Genomic DNA, 17031 nt, shown 5'->3' with positions numbered 1-17031 from the left:
GGACATGTTTGGAAGAGAGCCAGACTTTATCTCCCGGGCGGAATTGAGGCGGATCCAGACGTCTCTTGTCAGCATGTTTCTTCATCCGCTCGGAGGACTGAAGAAGTGCGGACCTAGTATTCTCCCAAATGGTGGAGAATTCGCAGACAAGAGCCTCCGCGGCAGGGTTGTCCACCGAGGCGGAGATGGGAAACGGAATCCGGGGATGTTGACCGTGGACCACGAAGAACGGGGATGTAGAAGTAGATTCACTCTCATGGTTATTGTAGGAGAATTTGGCCCATGGTAGGAGCTCCACCCAATCGGTATGGTGAGCGTTAACAAAGTGCCGGAGGTAGCTGGTAAGGATTTGGTTGATACGCTCCACTTGGCCATTGGACTGTGGATGGTAGGCGGAGGAGAAATCAAGGGTGACATCCAGTAGCTTACAGGTAGCTCTCCAGAAACGTGAGGTGAACTGAACCCCTCGATCCGATACAATGTGGAGGGGTAGGCCATGGAGACGGAAGATATGACGGAAAAAATCCTTGGCCAGCTCCAATGCAGACGGGAGACCAGGCAGAGGAATGAAGTGGGCCATCTTAGAGAAGCGGTCGGCGACCACCCAAATGACTGTACAACCGGCAGAAACAGGGAGAGCAGTAATAAAGTCCATGGCAATGTGCTGCCATGGGGCAGCAGGTACAGGAAGAGGCAGGAGGCGACCGGCTGGAAGATGTCTGGGAACTTTGTTGCAGGCACAGGACGAACAGGCCAAGACGAAGTCTACCACATCCTTGTGCAGGGTAGGCCACCAGCAATGCCGAGTAATGAGTAGGAAGGTCTTCTTTTGGCCAGCATGGCCGGCTAGTTTAGATGAATGACCCCAGTGAAGAACCTTCTCACGATCTGGTACCGCTACAAACGTCTTACCGGGTGGAAGACGAGTCAGATCCAAGGGGGCCACATTCATCACTTTGGAGGGGTCGATTATGTGCATAGGCTCTTCCTCTTGATCGGAGGATAGGAAGGATCAGGACAAGGCGTCGGCTTTGACATTCTTGTCCGCCGGGAGGAAATGCAGGACGAAGTCGAAGCGGGCGAAGAACAAAGACCACCAGGCCTGACGCGGATTGGGTCTTTGGGCACTCTGGAGATATGCCAGGTTTTTGTGATCCATATAGATGATCACCGGGTATAGAGCCCCTTCAAGCAGGTAACGCCACTCCTCCAGCGCCAATTTAACGGCTAAGAGTTCTCGGTCTCCTATGGAGTAGTTGCGCTCAGACGAGGAGAAGAGTTTGGAGAAGAAGCCGCAGGTTACCATTCTCCCAGATGAAGACTTTTAGGTGAGCACCGCTCCGGCTCCGGAGGAGGAAGCATCAACCTCCAGGTAGAACTGTTTGTTGCTATCCGGACGGTGCAGCACTGGGGCAGAGGAGAAAGCTTGCTTTAAAGAAAGGAAGGCCTCCTCATCTTCGGGCGACCATTCCTTGGGATTTGCTCCCTTACGGGTGAGCGCAGATATGGGAGCAGTTTGGGAAGAGAAGTGCGGGATGAAGAGACGATAGTAGTTGGCGAAGCCCAGGAATCGCTGAATCGCCTTCAACCCCTCCGGACGGGGCCACTTTAGGACAGCAGAGAGCTTCTCGGGGTCCATTCATAGGCCTGTCTGGGAAATAACATAGCCCAGGAAAGGAAGAGAGGTCTGCTCGAAGAGGCACTTCTCGAACTTTGCATAGAGGTGATTCTGCCTGAGCCTAAGCAGGACCTGATGAACATCCCTCCGGTGTGTGGGAAGATCCGGAGAGAAGACCAAGATATCGTCCAGGTACACCACAACGCAAGAGTAAAGAAGATCACGGAAGATGTCGTTGACCAATTCTTGGAAGATGGCAGGAGCATTGCAGAGACCGAAGGGCATCACACGATATTCATAATGACCATCCCGGGTATTGAATGCCATCTTCCATTCGTCTCCTTGACGGATTCGGACCAGGTTATACGCCCCACGTAGATCTAGCTAGGTAAAGATCCTAGCTCCCTTAAGACGGTCAAACAACTCGGAGATGAGCGGCAGGGGGTATTTGTTTTTTACCGTGATTTGGTTGAGTCCTCTATAGTCAATACAGGGGCATAAAGAGCCATCTTTCTTCTTGACGAAGAAGAATCCGGCTCCAGCCGGGGAGGTAGATTTCTGGATGAATCCTCTGGCCAGATTCTCCTCGATGTACTCCGACATGGCCCGGGTCTCGGCCGACGACAACGGGTAAATACGCCCACGGGGTGGAGTGGCGCCAGGTACCAGGTCGATCGGGCAATCATACGGCCTATGAGGTGGCAGTGTCTCCGCTTCCTTTTTACCGAAGACATCTGCATAGGGCCAGTAAGGTGCCGGTAGACCGGGTAAATTAGCCGGGGTAGGTGGAACCTCTGTGCTACGGTGCAAGGAGGGACCCAGAGGGGCGTAACTAAGTATCAACCCGGACCGACCCTGGTCGTACGGCGGCTAACGACTCCGTGACCAGGGAGGAACCGAGCCGAGGGACCAGGCGCTACTCTGGGGACGACCTTGTAAGGGAGCAGGTGACTCCCACGGTACAGATGGCAGGGACTGACCGGAATAGCAGGTAGGCACAGCAGGCAGGCTGACGAGCAGAAGCCTCCAGGTAGGCTATTAGGTAGACATGGCAAGTGACAGCAGGAGTCTCTAGGTGGTCACGGCAAGTGATGGCAGGAGTCTCTAGGTGGTCACGGCAAGTGACGGCAGGAGTCTCTAGGTGGTCACGGCAAGTGACAAGCAGGTAACAGGCAGGTCGCAGGCAAGTGCTCCCAGGTGAGCTGGCTGGCAGGCACGGCAGGTAACAGGCAGGCAACAGGCAAGTGATCCCAGGTGAGCGGGCTGGCAGGCACGGCAGGTAACCGGCAGGCAACAGACAAGTGCTCCCAGGTGAGCGGACTGGCAGGCACGGCAGGTAACAGGCAGGCAACAGGCGAGTGCTCCCAGGTGAGCGGGCTGGCAGGCATTGCAGGTAACAGGCAGGTAACAGGCTGGCGGGCAAGACTGGAAGTCAGGCTAGCAGCGGGACCTGAGGGCTGAAGCAGAGGTCAGAAACACTGTGCAACAACATTGCTCGGGCACCTCCATTTTGGAGGAGGTGCCTTATATATGAGAGGACCCTCGGCTATTGGCCGGGGACTCCTTAGGACGGCGCGCGCGGCCCCTTTAAGAGGGAGGGAGCGCGCTCCCTACGCACAGTGCCCGGGGAGCTGCGCGCGCCGACAGCAGGAAGAGGAGCGCTGGGGAACGCAGAGCGGGGAGCGCGGGGAGTGAGGAGGTGAATGGGACGTCGTCTCTGCCTGGCAGGGGGCAGAGACGCCGAAGCTACAAATGGTAAGTAAAATAGCTCCACAGTACGCAAATCTTTTCATGGCCAACTGGCCTCTGGCCTACTACCGTTACACTGACAATATTTTAATAATCTGGACGGGGTCTGCGCAACAGCTCAAGATGTTCCATCAACACTTTAATCAATTTCATTCTACCATCAACTTAACACTCAACTACTCCTGCACTGAAATTAACTTTTTGGACACCATCATTAAGCTACAGAACAATGAAATAGAGATATCCCTGTACCATAAGCCAATCGATCATCCAACATACTGTACCTTAAATGAGACAGTTTTCATCCAAAACACTTAAAAAACTCTATTGTCTACAGCCAAGCCATCAGATACAATCGGATATGTTACAACCCTTTGGAAAGAGACAAAAACCTTGGTGGCCTCAGAAAGACTTTTTTGAATCAGGGCTACAATCCAAGAACAATTGAAAATTAGATTGCAAGAGCCACCAGAATATCAAAGAATCATCTCCTACATTACAAAACCAAACAAGAAAGCAACTGGGTGCCTCTAGTAGTCACCTACAATCCAAATATGGGGAGCTGCACAGAAACTACAAACCTTATTACAAAAATATACCCGATTACAATCCATATTTCCAGCCGCCCCACGTCTGTGTTTTGGGCAGCCTCAAGTCTAAGAAGCATCATTATCAGAAGCTCCCTGTCCTCTCCAACAGCTATAGGAACCTTTCCCTGCAATCAGAAAAGTGTAAAATCTGTCCATTTATAATGACCATGGACAAGATAAAGATCCCCAACTCACGTCATTAGTGATGAGTGAGCATGCTTGTTACTCACGATTTACAAGCATGCTCAGGTATTTTCTGAGTATCTTCAGCGTGCTTGGGTGTTATGTCTTAACCACTCTGTGCCCATGATTTGCGACTGCTCGACAGCTTTAATACATGTGAGGAATGCTTGTTTCTTAGGCATTCCTCACATGTATTAAAGCTGTCAAACAGTCGCAAATCATGCGCACGGAGTGACTAAAACATAACGCCGGAGCACGCTGAAGATATTCGGCGATCACCCGAGCATGCTCGCTGAAAGAGTTAACAGAACATACTCATTCATCACTAGTCAGGATCACAAGATCCCAGGTACTTTCAGCTGCATCACATCTACTGTGGTGTACTTAATTATATGTACCAAATGTCCAACTGCAGGTCTGTATGTGGGGGAGACAGGGCAAAAACTTAAAACAAGGATGAATTCAAATCTCAGAGAGACAGAAAAATTTGGGAGTACAAACTTATGACAACCTTTGACACGCTCAGTGCAGGAAAGAATGTGTCACATGGATTTATGTCTTTCTATATCAACTACGGAATGTGCTCCTCAGATCATGTGGGGGCATCACAATCTTGGACCGGACCTCAATCACAGGACAATAAAACTTTCACACTCCTTATCTATGAACTGTTCCAATATTTATGGCCACAAGTGTTTCTCCCTCCTCCCATACTCATAGTTCTGCTTCACATCAGCTGTCTTATTTACTGCATTATTCTTGTGCCCTGCTGTGTATAAATATGTGACTCTTCAGATTTTGTGTTATTCTATGCCTGATGAAGAGACCTGAGTAGACTCGAAAGCTTGCAATTTGTTACCATCTTTTCAATTAGCCATTAAAAAGTATCAACCACTGAGGACTCTCAAATTTTAATATTTTTATATATTAGTTAGTCAACCAGTCCTGTCGAGATCAGCAGATTCGACCAGTGTAATGTCTTATTTACACGTCAATATTTTGGTTAGTAATTTACTGCTTATTCGAGGTGTTTTTGCTGCGTGTTTTACACAGCATATTTGCTGGATAAAATACAAAGCGTTTTACAGTTTCAGCCAGCGAGATTTCTGAAATCTCATACACACCTTTTTTTCTGCATCCATTTTTTATGCGCTGCTACATTTTTGCCAAGATGCAGCATGTCAACTCCTTCAGCATTTTTCCACCGCTTTTCACCCATTAATAGGGATTGGTGAAAAATGCAAGTAATAATGGTGCAAAACCGCATGTATAAACATGACAAAAACGCAGGTATTGTGAGTTTTGGTGCAAGAAAAATCTCTGTGAAAATGCAACATGTGAACAAACCCTAATTCTCAGTCAAAATCAGTAGTGAAGTCTAGAGAGAAAAATTATATTTGAAAGATTCACACTTTTTTAATTGTTGTTGGAGCGACGTATGCTTTTGTATTGAAAATACAGGTGCTTCTCACAAAATTAGAATATCATCAAAAAGTTAATTTATTTCATTTCTTCAATACAAAAAGTGAAACTCATATATTATACAGAGTCATTACAAACAGAGTGATCTATTTTAAGTGTTTATTTCTGTTAATGTTGATGATTATGGCCTACAGACAATGAAAACACAAAAGTCATTATTTCAGTAAATTAGAATACTTTATAACAACAGCTTGAAAAATGTTTTTAAAGTCCGAAATGTATGTTCAGTAAATGCACTCAATACTTGGTCGGGGCTCCTTTTGCATCAATTACTGCATCAATGCGGCGTAGCATGGAGGCGATCAGCCTGTGGCACTGCTGAGGTGTTATGGAAGCCCAGGTTGCTTTGATAGCAGCCTTCAGCTCGTCTGCATTGTTGGGTCTGGTGTCTCTCATTTTCCTCTTGACAATACCTCATAGATTCTCTGTGGGGTTAAGGTCAGGCGAGTTTGCCGGCCAATCAAGCTCAGTGATACTGTTGTTTTTAAACCAGGTACTGGTACTTTTGGCAGTGTGGACAGGTGCCAAGTCCTGCTGGAGAATGACATTTCCATCTCCAAAAAGCTTGTCGGCAGAGGGAAGCAAGAAGTGCTCTAAAATTTCCTGGTAGACGGCTGCGCTGACTTTGGTCTTGATAAAACACAGTGGACCTACACCAGCAGATGACATGGCTCCCCAAACCATCACTGATTGTGGAAACTTCACACTAGACCTCCAGCAGCTTGGATTGAGGCCTCTCCACTCTTCCTTCAGACTCTGGGACCTTGATTTCCAAATGAAATACAAAATTTACTTTCATCTGAAAAAAACACCTTGAACGACTGAGCAACAGGCCAGGTCTTTTTCTCCTTGGCCCAGGTAAGACGCTTCTGGCGTTGTCTATTGGTCATGAGTGGCAAGACACAAGGAATGCGACACTTGTAGCCAGGGGCGGACATAGACTGCAGAGGGCCCCTGTGCAAGAAATATTTCTGGCCCCCCAACCTTCATAATGCAACAATGTTATGTAAACATATAGATTATTATATTTATTACTAGTTTAGAACACAATTATAAAATCTAAACAATAAATGTAAGCTTGATATTTAAGAATTGAATATAACACAAAGCAGTCATGCCACTGATACGTCATATTTGGATGTGCTTATCTTGGCCTATCACTTATCAAGTGGTCCAGACTCGCACTACTTGGAGGAAATAATATTGTATTTAGGAGAAATAGATTTTTTTTTTCAAAACTCTAAGGGATTATCCGGAACTGTTTCTTTTTTTTTTTTTTACTATGGGCTAACAGGCATATTGTTGGTAACTTCCTGCCTGTCCCACCCAGTGCTGGCATAGAGGGGTCACAGACGGCTTCGGCCTGTGATTCTGCTGCGTTACATAAACAGAGCATCTTTTTTTCCGGGCTGCTCTGTTGATGGGAGATCACTGCCAACGTCATGATGATTGACAGGGGGTTCTCCCCGCAGAAGCCGATGAATCGCTGGCAGGAGCCGTCTGTGATTGCTGTCTGCCAGCAGAGATTGGCATTAAAATGAATATAGTTCTTTAAAGTGTACCACTCATTTTATTTAGTGTTATAACAATTTTTTTGTTAAATATACAATAGACACTGCAAATAGCTTGTGATCGGTGGGCGTCTGGCTCCTGAGACCCCCAACAATTGCTCAAAACACCGCTCTGAAGTACGCTGCTCTTGTAAGCAGCACACGCATAGAGCAGTGCATGGGGTGAATAGTAATCCTATGGGTCCAAACACTGTGTACATGCCGCTTACAACAGCAGCGCAAATCACATACAAGCGATCACGCAACCACCCACTTGCACTGGGAATCAGGACTGTGATTTATTTTAAGGGTTGTAACAGGCTCAATTGAACAATTGTACTGTACATTGGGTCAGTAGGATGCCCATGTTCAACAGAGAGCAAACTGACCCCATAATGATCAGTGTGCCAGGGGACGTCAGCGACTCTTCATACAGACTTCTGGTCTAGGTGAGATTGCAGCTTGCCCTAGCGGTTAGCCAGGTACAAACTGCATAGTGCATGTCACTGGCAGGCCGCTGTGCACACAACTTGTGGGTATGTGACCGGCAATTTCCGCAGGTGACCACTGCTGCCAACATGTTCATATATGAATTTTTGATTTCTTTAAAACAATACTGTTCCAGAACTTCCACAGGAGAGGCTGCGTGTCTTACCATCCTGTCAGTCTGGTCCAGAGCCGTCTTCTGCTGAAGTTTCCCACTCCAAGCTGTGACTCCAGGACACAGAAGACACTTTGATATCATCCCCTGTCAGCCAATCACTGATGTGCTTATAAAGCAAAGTCTGTGATTGGCTGACAGGCAATGAGGCACAAATGTCAGTGTGCAGTGCCTATAACTTTATAATGGTGTATGAAGGGGTGCTCTGGAGACCCCTCTCATAGTGATCAGGACATGGTTTATGTCCTGCTTCACTGATCTCCCTCCCAACACCTCCCCCTATTCTCACAGCCTCAGATCAGCAGCAGGGCACAGGCAGGTCAGGTGTCAGCAGCAGAGGGAAATGAATCACAGCGTGAGGCTCAGCATGACAGACTCCCTCCCCGCAGCGTCTGGACATAGATAACACCAGACAGCAGCATTAACCTTTAATAGGTGAGGACAGAGGCCCTTTCAGCATAATCTTGTGTAGTGTGCAGCAGAGTGGGCCCTGCCTCTCCTGTTAACTGTTAATGCTGCTGCCAGCGCTGTGATGGATCATGCAACTCCATTACTTCTTCCTGGGCCCCATCCTGCTCGGGGCCCCGGTGCCGCTGCATCGGCTGCATAAGCGGTATGTCCACCCCTGCTTGTAGCCCATGTCCTGGATACGTCTGTGTGTGGTGACTCTTGAAGCAATGACTCCAGCAGCAGTCCACTTCTTGTGAATCTCCCCCAAATTTTTGAATGGCCTTTTCTTAACAATCCTTTCAAGGCTGCGCTTATCCCGGTTGCTTGTGTACCTTATTCTACCACACTTTATCCTTCCACTGAATTTCCCATTAATATGCTTGGATACAGCACTCTGTGAACAGCCAGCTTCTTTAACAATGACCTTTTGTGGAGTGTGCAAATGACTGCCTTCTGAACATCTGTCAGGTCCGAAGTCTTCCCCATGATTGTGGAGCCTACTAAAACAGACTAAGGGACCTTTTTAAACGCTTCGGAAGCCTTTGCAGGTGTTTTTTGTTAATTATTCTAATTTACTGAGATAATGACTTTTGTGATTTCATTGGCTGTAAGCCATAATCATCAACATTAACAGAAATAAACACTTGAAATAGATCTTTGTCTGTAATGACTCTATATAATATATGAGTTTCACTTTTTGAATTGAAGAACTGAAATAAATTAACTTTCTGATGATATTCTAATGTTGTGAGAAGCACCTGTACTCATTAAACGCTAACCAAAAATACTGACGTGACAATAGGGCACATATCTAACGTGTATGGCCTCAGTAATAGGCAAGAACGTTTGTCTATTCAAATCGGCATGTCTGAATAGCAGTATAGAAAACTATTAGTTACACTTATTGTTTTTTGTAATGTATGGGTATGTTCCTCTTTTGCAGAATACCACAATCTATAAAAGGCTCAGTTTATTGCTATGGCATTGCGGAAGGGGGCCAAGAGGAATGGGAGTTTGCTTGGAATTATTATAACAAATCTGACAGTGAAGATCAATGGGAGCTGGCCCCCCTCAAACAGGGCTTGAGTTGCACCAGGGAACCATGGCTCTTGTATCGGTAAGCAGGCAACAGTAATGACTGCACATCTTACATAGTAATCTATTATAGTAGTCTTTAAAGGTGTTGTCCACTTAACTTTATTATTATTATATTAATGGGTTCATTGTGTTGGAAACACAAGAAAAGCTCACATACTTACCGATCAGACTGGTGTTGCTCCTCTGCACTCCATATTGTGTCCCCCATTGTTCACATTGCTTTCTCTTCTGGCATAGGGCATCAGGTGGCCATTGCCTGACTGAAGCAGTCACCTTTTATTCAAGCCATAATAAACAGTAAGAAAACCAGTGGGTGGCAAGTTAAGGACTGGGGGAAAGCATGTGTTTTTTTAGATTTTCACCATAATGAGTACATTCATACAATAATAAAATGTAGTGAACAACCCCTTTAATTTGAAGGCCAGTTTATCACTATGAAAGGTGGTGATGCCACTACAAGTCATCAGTGTTTTGCAAGTATACAACCATCCCATCGGCTGCTCTGCATCCTGCTGGGGAAAGGTATTTTAACCAGCCCTAATATCAGTAAGTATGTCCTTTTTAGTGATATGGTGCCACTTTGAAATATCCTGATTAAAAAATCTGTCTGTGCTAGTCCAGGCTGCTGGACCGAGACATGCAAATCAAATCGCACCAATTCTCTGTGATTAAAGTATGTGCCTAGATGTAGAGGAAATTGGTCATGATTTATTTCATCCACATGAACTTCAGTTTTTCATGCAGTAAAAAAGAAAACTTGTTGAACTTTGCATTTGTCATGTTTTACTTCTTGCACTCACTGTATTGACAGGTACTTAAAGGACAGCATGAATAGCGATTCTCATGATATGCTGAATGTCTTGTTGCATATGCTTAAGACTGACGTAGGAAGACACATTGCTTGGGACTTTTTGAAAGAAAACTGGCATAGATTAAATGACATGTGAGTATTCATGGTGTTCTGCATGCAAATTGCTGTTTAACCTGAGGATATATTACTTTTTGCGCTCATCCTCACTCTGTTCTTATACTGACAACACATTTATTACTCACACTACTGAATTTTACTGGAAATTACAGAAAAGAAAAATTAAACTAAATGTTTCTAATAGAGATGAGCAATTCTCCTGAAGTTCATTTTAGGCAGAGTTGTTCTCTTCTTGACTCGCTCTGGCACTAGCTTGGCATTATATGGTCACATGGGGCATAATATACATAACCACATAGGGCCTGTTCAGCGTCGAAAGATGTGAAGATGAGTCCAAAGACTGGAAAGAGAAAGATCTTAGAGGCAACAGCATTTCTGGTCTTCTCAGACAGCTTACTTCTTTTCCTCATTGTTCTGCATTTTGCATCCTTTTATTCTCCATAGGACTTCATTTGTAAGGCTATGTTCACACGCTGCAAAAACAGCATTTTCTGCTGCAGTCAAAACCTATTCTCTTGGCAGTAAAATTGCTGTGTTCAAAACGCCGCTTTTTAGTGGTTTTCAAGCTTTTTGCAGCGTTTTTTTGGTGCAGATTTACATGTGAGCTTTGTCTTCAATACCTATTTAACAAAGTAAGTTTAATTCACCAAAAACAATTAAAGCTGAGAAAATGCAACAAAAAATACCTTTGCGTTTTCTGCAGGGTATTTTCACTTTCTCAGAGCATTCTATGGATGAAAAAATGCTACAAAAAAAGATGAAAGACCTGACCTGTGCAGATTTCAAAAACTCTGCAGTTCTCAAATTCAGTCAGAAAAAAAGAAACACACGTGTGCATGAGATTTCTGAAATGTTATAGCTATTGCTGGTATTGTAAAACGCAATTTTTCTTTTGATCCAAAGCAAAAAAACGTTGCATGTGAACATAGCCTTATAGGGCCAACTTTGTTACGCAGAACTTAATAAAACTTAACCTTACCAAATCCCACCCCACGGTGATCACAGCAGAGAAAGTCTCTTGTGGACCATTCTGCCAGCAGCCTGGCACAGATGCATCATTCAGTGGCATAATTGTGCAACAATGCTGAAGTCCTGCATGTGGTCTTGGTGTCTGCAAGCCTTAAAGAGGTTGCCCAGAACCTAACAGTTCAAAATGTCTTTATGCCATTTTGACTAAAAGCAGAGCATACAAAGGTGACAGCTGCAACTTAATAAGGAGGGGAAAAGATGTTAAATTGATCCAGAAAACCTTTTTAACTGCAGTAAAGTGTGATGGAGTTTGTGTTGGAGAGGATGAACTTGGTGGACATGAGTTTTCTTTGTCACCTTTAGATCTATTATATCTGGAAGCTTCGCATAAATATGAGTCCAAATACTAAATTTATGCTTTTATGTGTGCAATTATTATTTCAGTAACATGAAAGATTCCAATCACTTTTATGAAATGCTATTACCAGACTTGGGATCAAAAGCCAATTCTGAGCTCCAGTTCCAAGAGGTGAGATTGCTATACTTGTGTAATGTCATGTAGAAATATATTCAATCCTCAGATTTTTGTTTTAAAGGGAATCTGTCATCTGTCAGCAGGTTTTGCTATGTAATCTAAAGACAGCAGTAGATAGGAGCTGAAACACAGATGTCAGTGATAGGTCATTTTTAGGTTGTGTGCTGTTGTTTACCTACATTGAAGGTTTTATCAGCAGAACATTATCACTTGTGGACTCACATGCCTGTTAGCCTAGCCACACCCCCTCTTCTTTTAAGCAGCTCACTGTCAATAGACAGTGTAGAAAGAAAGCTGTGGCATGGACAGGGTTAGCTTTCTGAGCTCTGCTTCATACTATATAAGAACTCTGATTGTGTCACAACTGCTGCACCCAGTAATCTAAGTGATACATCGTTGGAATCAGGGTCTCTTTTCCTACATTTTGCTGTGTTCAGATGAGATAGCAAAAACCTGGTGCAGATTCCCTTTAAGTCTGTCACACCGTTCTGTCTATAAGTTATGAGTATAACTGTGTGTTTTATTTTTAATAAATCTGTTGACTTTTCTTTCAAATAAAGGATTTTATTCTTGCTGTGTGTTTATATCAAAACTCACGATGCGGTTAGTAATGGGGGCATCTTATAAACGCCTCTACATTACTAACCCCTGGGCTTGATATCAGCTGCCAATACAATGCTAACATCAACCCCAACCCTATTACCCCACTTACCACCGAACAAGGGCAAGTGGCAAGAGCGAGACTAAGCGCCAGATTTGGTGCATCTTATTGATGCGCCATTTCTGGGGCCGCCAAGGGCTGATGTTATTAGCCTCGGAGGGGGCCCCTTCCCTGGCTATTAATATTAGCCCACAGCTGTCTGTTTAGCCTTTGCGGTTAAATTTTATAGGGGGACCGTACGTCAATTTTTTTCTGGGGTCCCCCTGTAATCTAGCCAGTAAACGCTAATCAAACAGCTGTGAGCTGTTATTAATAACCGGGGAACATTTTTGGCTAATGGCCCCTTTCCCTGGCTAGTAATATCAGCCACCAGCGGGCGGCTTTCCCTCTGCTTGTTATGAATAATCGGCATGAGCCCACACCATTTTTTTTTATTTAATTCTTAATTTTACACAGGATGTACACAGTGGGTGTTGAATAAAACTCATCTCAGGGCGACCACGCGACAATGATGAGAGCTGAATTCAGCAGCCGGCACCTGGGATCAGCGCAAACTGTACTGCTTTTCCCAGGTGCACAGACACATGGACGGCACATGGATGTGTAACACAGACACGCGGACAGTACACGGATGTCACATACTTACATACATACGGCACATGGACCACGGATCTCATCAGTACTGTTTTTTTCCTGTACCAGAACTTCAAGGAGGTGTGAAGGAGACCTTACACAGTACACAGCAGGGGCACATTTATAAGATTATCTCAGCACAGGAACATTTTTCTTTAACACATCCAATTGTGGAACTTATTATTATTCAAAGATCTATTAACTAAAATGCTGATTAGAATTAACTTTTTGTGGGAAAACCCCTTTAACGTCATCTTTGTGGTGTCGAGCACGTATGTCGTCCTCACGTATGTCATCCTGCTAGCCCTACAAAGCAGAAGAGATGCCATTCTCAAAAAGCCATCCCTTGATACATCCTCTCTGTCTAGCTATCGCCCCATATCACTTCTCACCTATGCCTCAAAACTACTGAAAAAACATGTCCATTCTGAACTGTCCTCCCACCTCTCCTCCTGCTCACTCTTTGACCGCCTCCAATCTGGCTTCCAACCACATCACTCCACTGAAACTGCCTTGACTAAAGTCACCAACGACCTACTTACTGCCAAATCCAAGCGACACTACTCTGTTCTCCTCCTCCTGGACCTGTCATCTCCCTTTGACACAGTCGACCATTTCCTCTTACTACAGACTCTCTCATCTCTTGGCATCACGGACTTGGCCCTATCTTGGATCTCTTCATACCTAACTGACAGGACATTCAGTGTCTCCCACTCACACACCACCTCCTCATCTCGCCCCCTATCTGTCGGTGTCCCCCAGGGTTCAGTCCTAGGACCCCTGCTCTTCTCCATCTACACCTTCGGCCTGGGACAGCTCATAGAGTCCCATGGCTTTCAGTATCACCTCTATGCTGATGACACACAGATCTACCTCTCTGGACCCGATATCTCCTCCCTACTAACCAAACTCCCACAATGTCTGTCCGCTATTTCATCCTTCTTCTCTGACAGATTTCTAAAACTTAACATGGACAAAACTGAATTTATCATCTTTCCACCGTCTCACTCAACGCCCCCAACTGACCTATCCATCAAAGTCAATGGCTGCCCACTCTCCCCTTTCCCGCAAGCCTGCTGCCTCGGGGTAACCCTGGACTCTAACCTCTCCTTTAAACCACATATGCAAGCCTTTTGCACTTCCTGCCGACTCCAATTCAAAAATATCTCCCGGATCCGCACATTCCTCAACCACGAATCTGTAAAAACACTAGTGCACGCACTCATCATCTCCCGCCTCGACTACTTCAACCTCTTGCTCTGTGGCCTCCCTTCTACCACTCTCGCACCCGTCCAATCTATCCTAAACTCTGCTGCCCGACTAATCCACCTGTTCCCCCACTATTCCCCGGCCTCTCCTTTCTGTCAATCCCTTCACTGGCTCCCTATTGCCCAGAGACTCCAGTTCAAAACCCTAACTACGGCATAGAAAGCCATCCACAACCAGTCTCCCCCATATATCTGTGACCTAGTCTGCCGGTACTTACCTACACGCAACCTCCGATCACAATATCTCCTTCTCTACTCCCCTCTTATCTCCTCTTCCCACTATCGTATACAAGATTTCTCCCATGCATCCCCCCTACTCTGGAACTCTCTACCCCAACACATCAGACTCTCGCCTACCGTGGAAACCTTCAAAAGGAACCTGAAGACCCACCTCTTCCGACAAGCCTACAATCTGCAGTAACCTTCACTCCACCATTTGCTGCATGACCAGCTCTACCCTCACCTACTGTATCCTCACCCATTCCCTGTAGATTGTGAGCCCTCGCGGGCAGGGTCCTCGCTCCTCCTGTACCAGTCGCCGACTTGTATTGTTCAAATTTATTGTAATTGTTTGTGCTATGTATATCCCTTTCACATGTAAAGCGCAATGGAATGAATGGCGCTATAATAATAAATAATAATAATAATGCCAGAAATTCTGGCAGGTAGAAGGCGGTTTTTGGGGCTCCCATCCGGTGGCCATGAAGCTGTGATGGTCCTCCAAATTGATTCGATCATTTCTATTTGTTACATTTAATGAATGTCATCTGAGTGTCATTGACTAGAAACAGATAGTGGACATTCCTAGCTAGTGATATAAGGCTATTGTCACACACGGATTCACTGAATGGGGTAGTTTCTGTAGCATTTCATTGACTTCTGTAAATGCCAGATAATTGGCATAGTCGCATAAAGAATCCTTCAGTGTGTGAATATACCTATTTTTCACAAATACATTTTTTTGTACATCTTATTTCTTTTCTTTGGTTTTATGATTCAGTTGGAGCTATTCATCACAACTACTATGGATGAAAGTAGTAGAGAAAGTGAGCTTGAATGGCTGCAAACAAAAAAGAAAACCCGGTTAGAGTGGATAAATGTTGTGAACACAAGAATTATTGACTGGCTACAAACGAATACACTGGATTCGGATTTCTGAAACCTACCATTTATAATGCTTCACTGGAGATTTTGTAGCCTTTTTAAATATTTTTTATATATATATAAAATTTCCTATTATATTTTACCTAAAAAACTAAATTCTTGATATATATTTTTCTACATGTGGGGATATGATTAAAAATGTGCAGATTTACTATTAACTGCATTGTCTGTTTTATTAAAATAAAAAAATCAAAATGCAGGTAATTTACACTACTAAAGATGGGACATTGGGAAGGGTTTCCTGGGCCCCATGCACACGTATGTGCAGAAAACTTTCCAGCAGAAAATCCACAGTGAAATACAGTAACTGCAATGTAGATAAGATCTTACTAATTTCATCTGACCAACTTTTAAGAAAAAGAGCAGGAAAAAATCTGTGTGTTTAACACACCCAACACATTGGTTTATTCACATTGACATATTAAATATCAGACTGAATGTAAAAAAAAATTGCATTGAGTAAACTGCACTAATTTTATTAAAAGACAAACACCTTTTAAATCAATAGATTTTGATCGGTCCTAAACTCAGATAACTATATCTGTGTCTGCTTGCAACAAGGACGGGTTTGTGACAAAATTTTAGTCATTTTTTGTCTAAAAACTGTTGGCAATACCTCCTCCTGTAGCCATTGTTCTAAAAGTGAAAATTTTGTGCAAATTGCAACTTTCTACAATTTCTGTGGTCCCATAGTTCCTACTTGTCAACCTAAGCATGGGAGCAAACCGAAATAAAATGTGTGAAAATACAGTTATTTAATACTCCTTAAACAAAAGCTGACTAATTACCAGGCCCGGTGTCAACACCCGGTCAAGTGCCGGGGCCCTGAGCAGGCGGGGGAGCCCACTCACCGTCGGTCATCCCGGCGTGCTATGGGACCCGTGAGCAGTGCGGTGCCGGTGCCAGCGCCCTCCCCCCCACTTGCTCAGGGCCCCGGCAGCTGGCACAATACTTACCTCTCCCTGTGCCTCTGCAGCAGGTCCTGTATCCTCCCCGGCAGCTGCACTGTGACGTCTCAGGTCAGAGGGTATGGTGACATCTTTACACACCGCGCCCTCTCCTGAGCCATCACAGCGCAGAGTGGGAAGACGCCGGCGTCAGTGAGGACGTGAGGTGAGCATTTGATTTTTTTTATATGCATGGAGGCATGGGGCATTATAAGGGAGGGGGGAACAAGTGAAATCCTGCATGGGGCATTATATGGGGGGTGGTGACATCCTGCATGGGGCATTATATGGGGTGGGATATACTGGAGGACTATACTGTCCTGTCTGCACTGTGGAGCTATTGTGGAATTTACAATAGATATCCCTCATGTAATGTAAGAAGTGAAATCTTTGTCATTGTACTATATACACTGCTCAAAAAAATAAAAGGAACACTTAAACAACAAAATATAACTCCAAGTAACTGAAACTTCTATGAAATCAAACTGTCCACTTAGGAAGCAACACTGATTGACAATCAATTTCACATGCTGTTGTGAAAATGG

At 44.7% G+C, this 17031-nt stretch overlaps 1 protein-coding gene across 1 annotated transcript in view; it reads left to right on the top strand.

Moving 5' to 3' along the window:
• Window positions 1-15693, top strand: part of LVRN (laeverin) — a 201705-nt gene extending 186012 nt beyond the window's left edge. Inside the window, exons 17-20 of the mRNA XM_073677039.1 lie at window positions 9227-9400; window positions 10193-10324; window positions 11723-11807; window positions 15376-15693. Of these exons, the coding sequence (XP_073533140.1) occupies window positions 9227-9400; window positions 10193-10324; window positions 11723-11807; window positions 15376-15534 (550 nt within the window). The 3' untranslated portion in view covers window positions 15535-15693. The remainder of the gene's footprint in view (window positions 1-9226; window positions 9401-10192; window positions 10325-11722; window positions 11808-15375) is intronic.
• Window positions 15694-17031: the final 1338 nt, after the last annotated feature.

The sequence above is a fragment of the Phyllobates terribilis genome, unplaced genomic scaffold (assembly GCF_046119375.1).
Source record: "Phyllobates terribilis strain yellow unplaced genomic scaffold, ASM4611937v1 Scaffold_1__5_contigs__length_1240528914, whole genome shotgun sequence".
Lineage (NCBI taxonomy): Eukaryota > Metazoa > Chordata > Amphibia > Anura > Dendrobatidae > Phyllobates > Phyllobates terribilis.
This window is presented reverse-complemented; position numbering and strand designations above follow the sequence as displayed.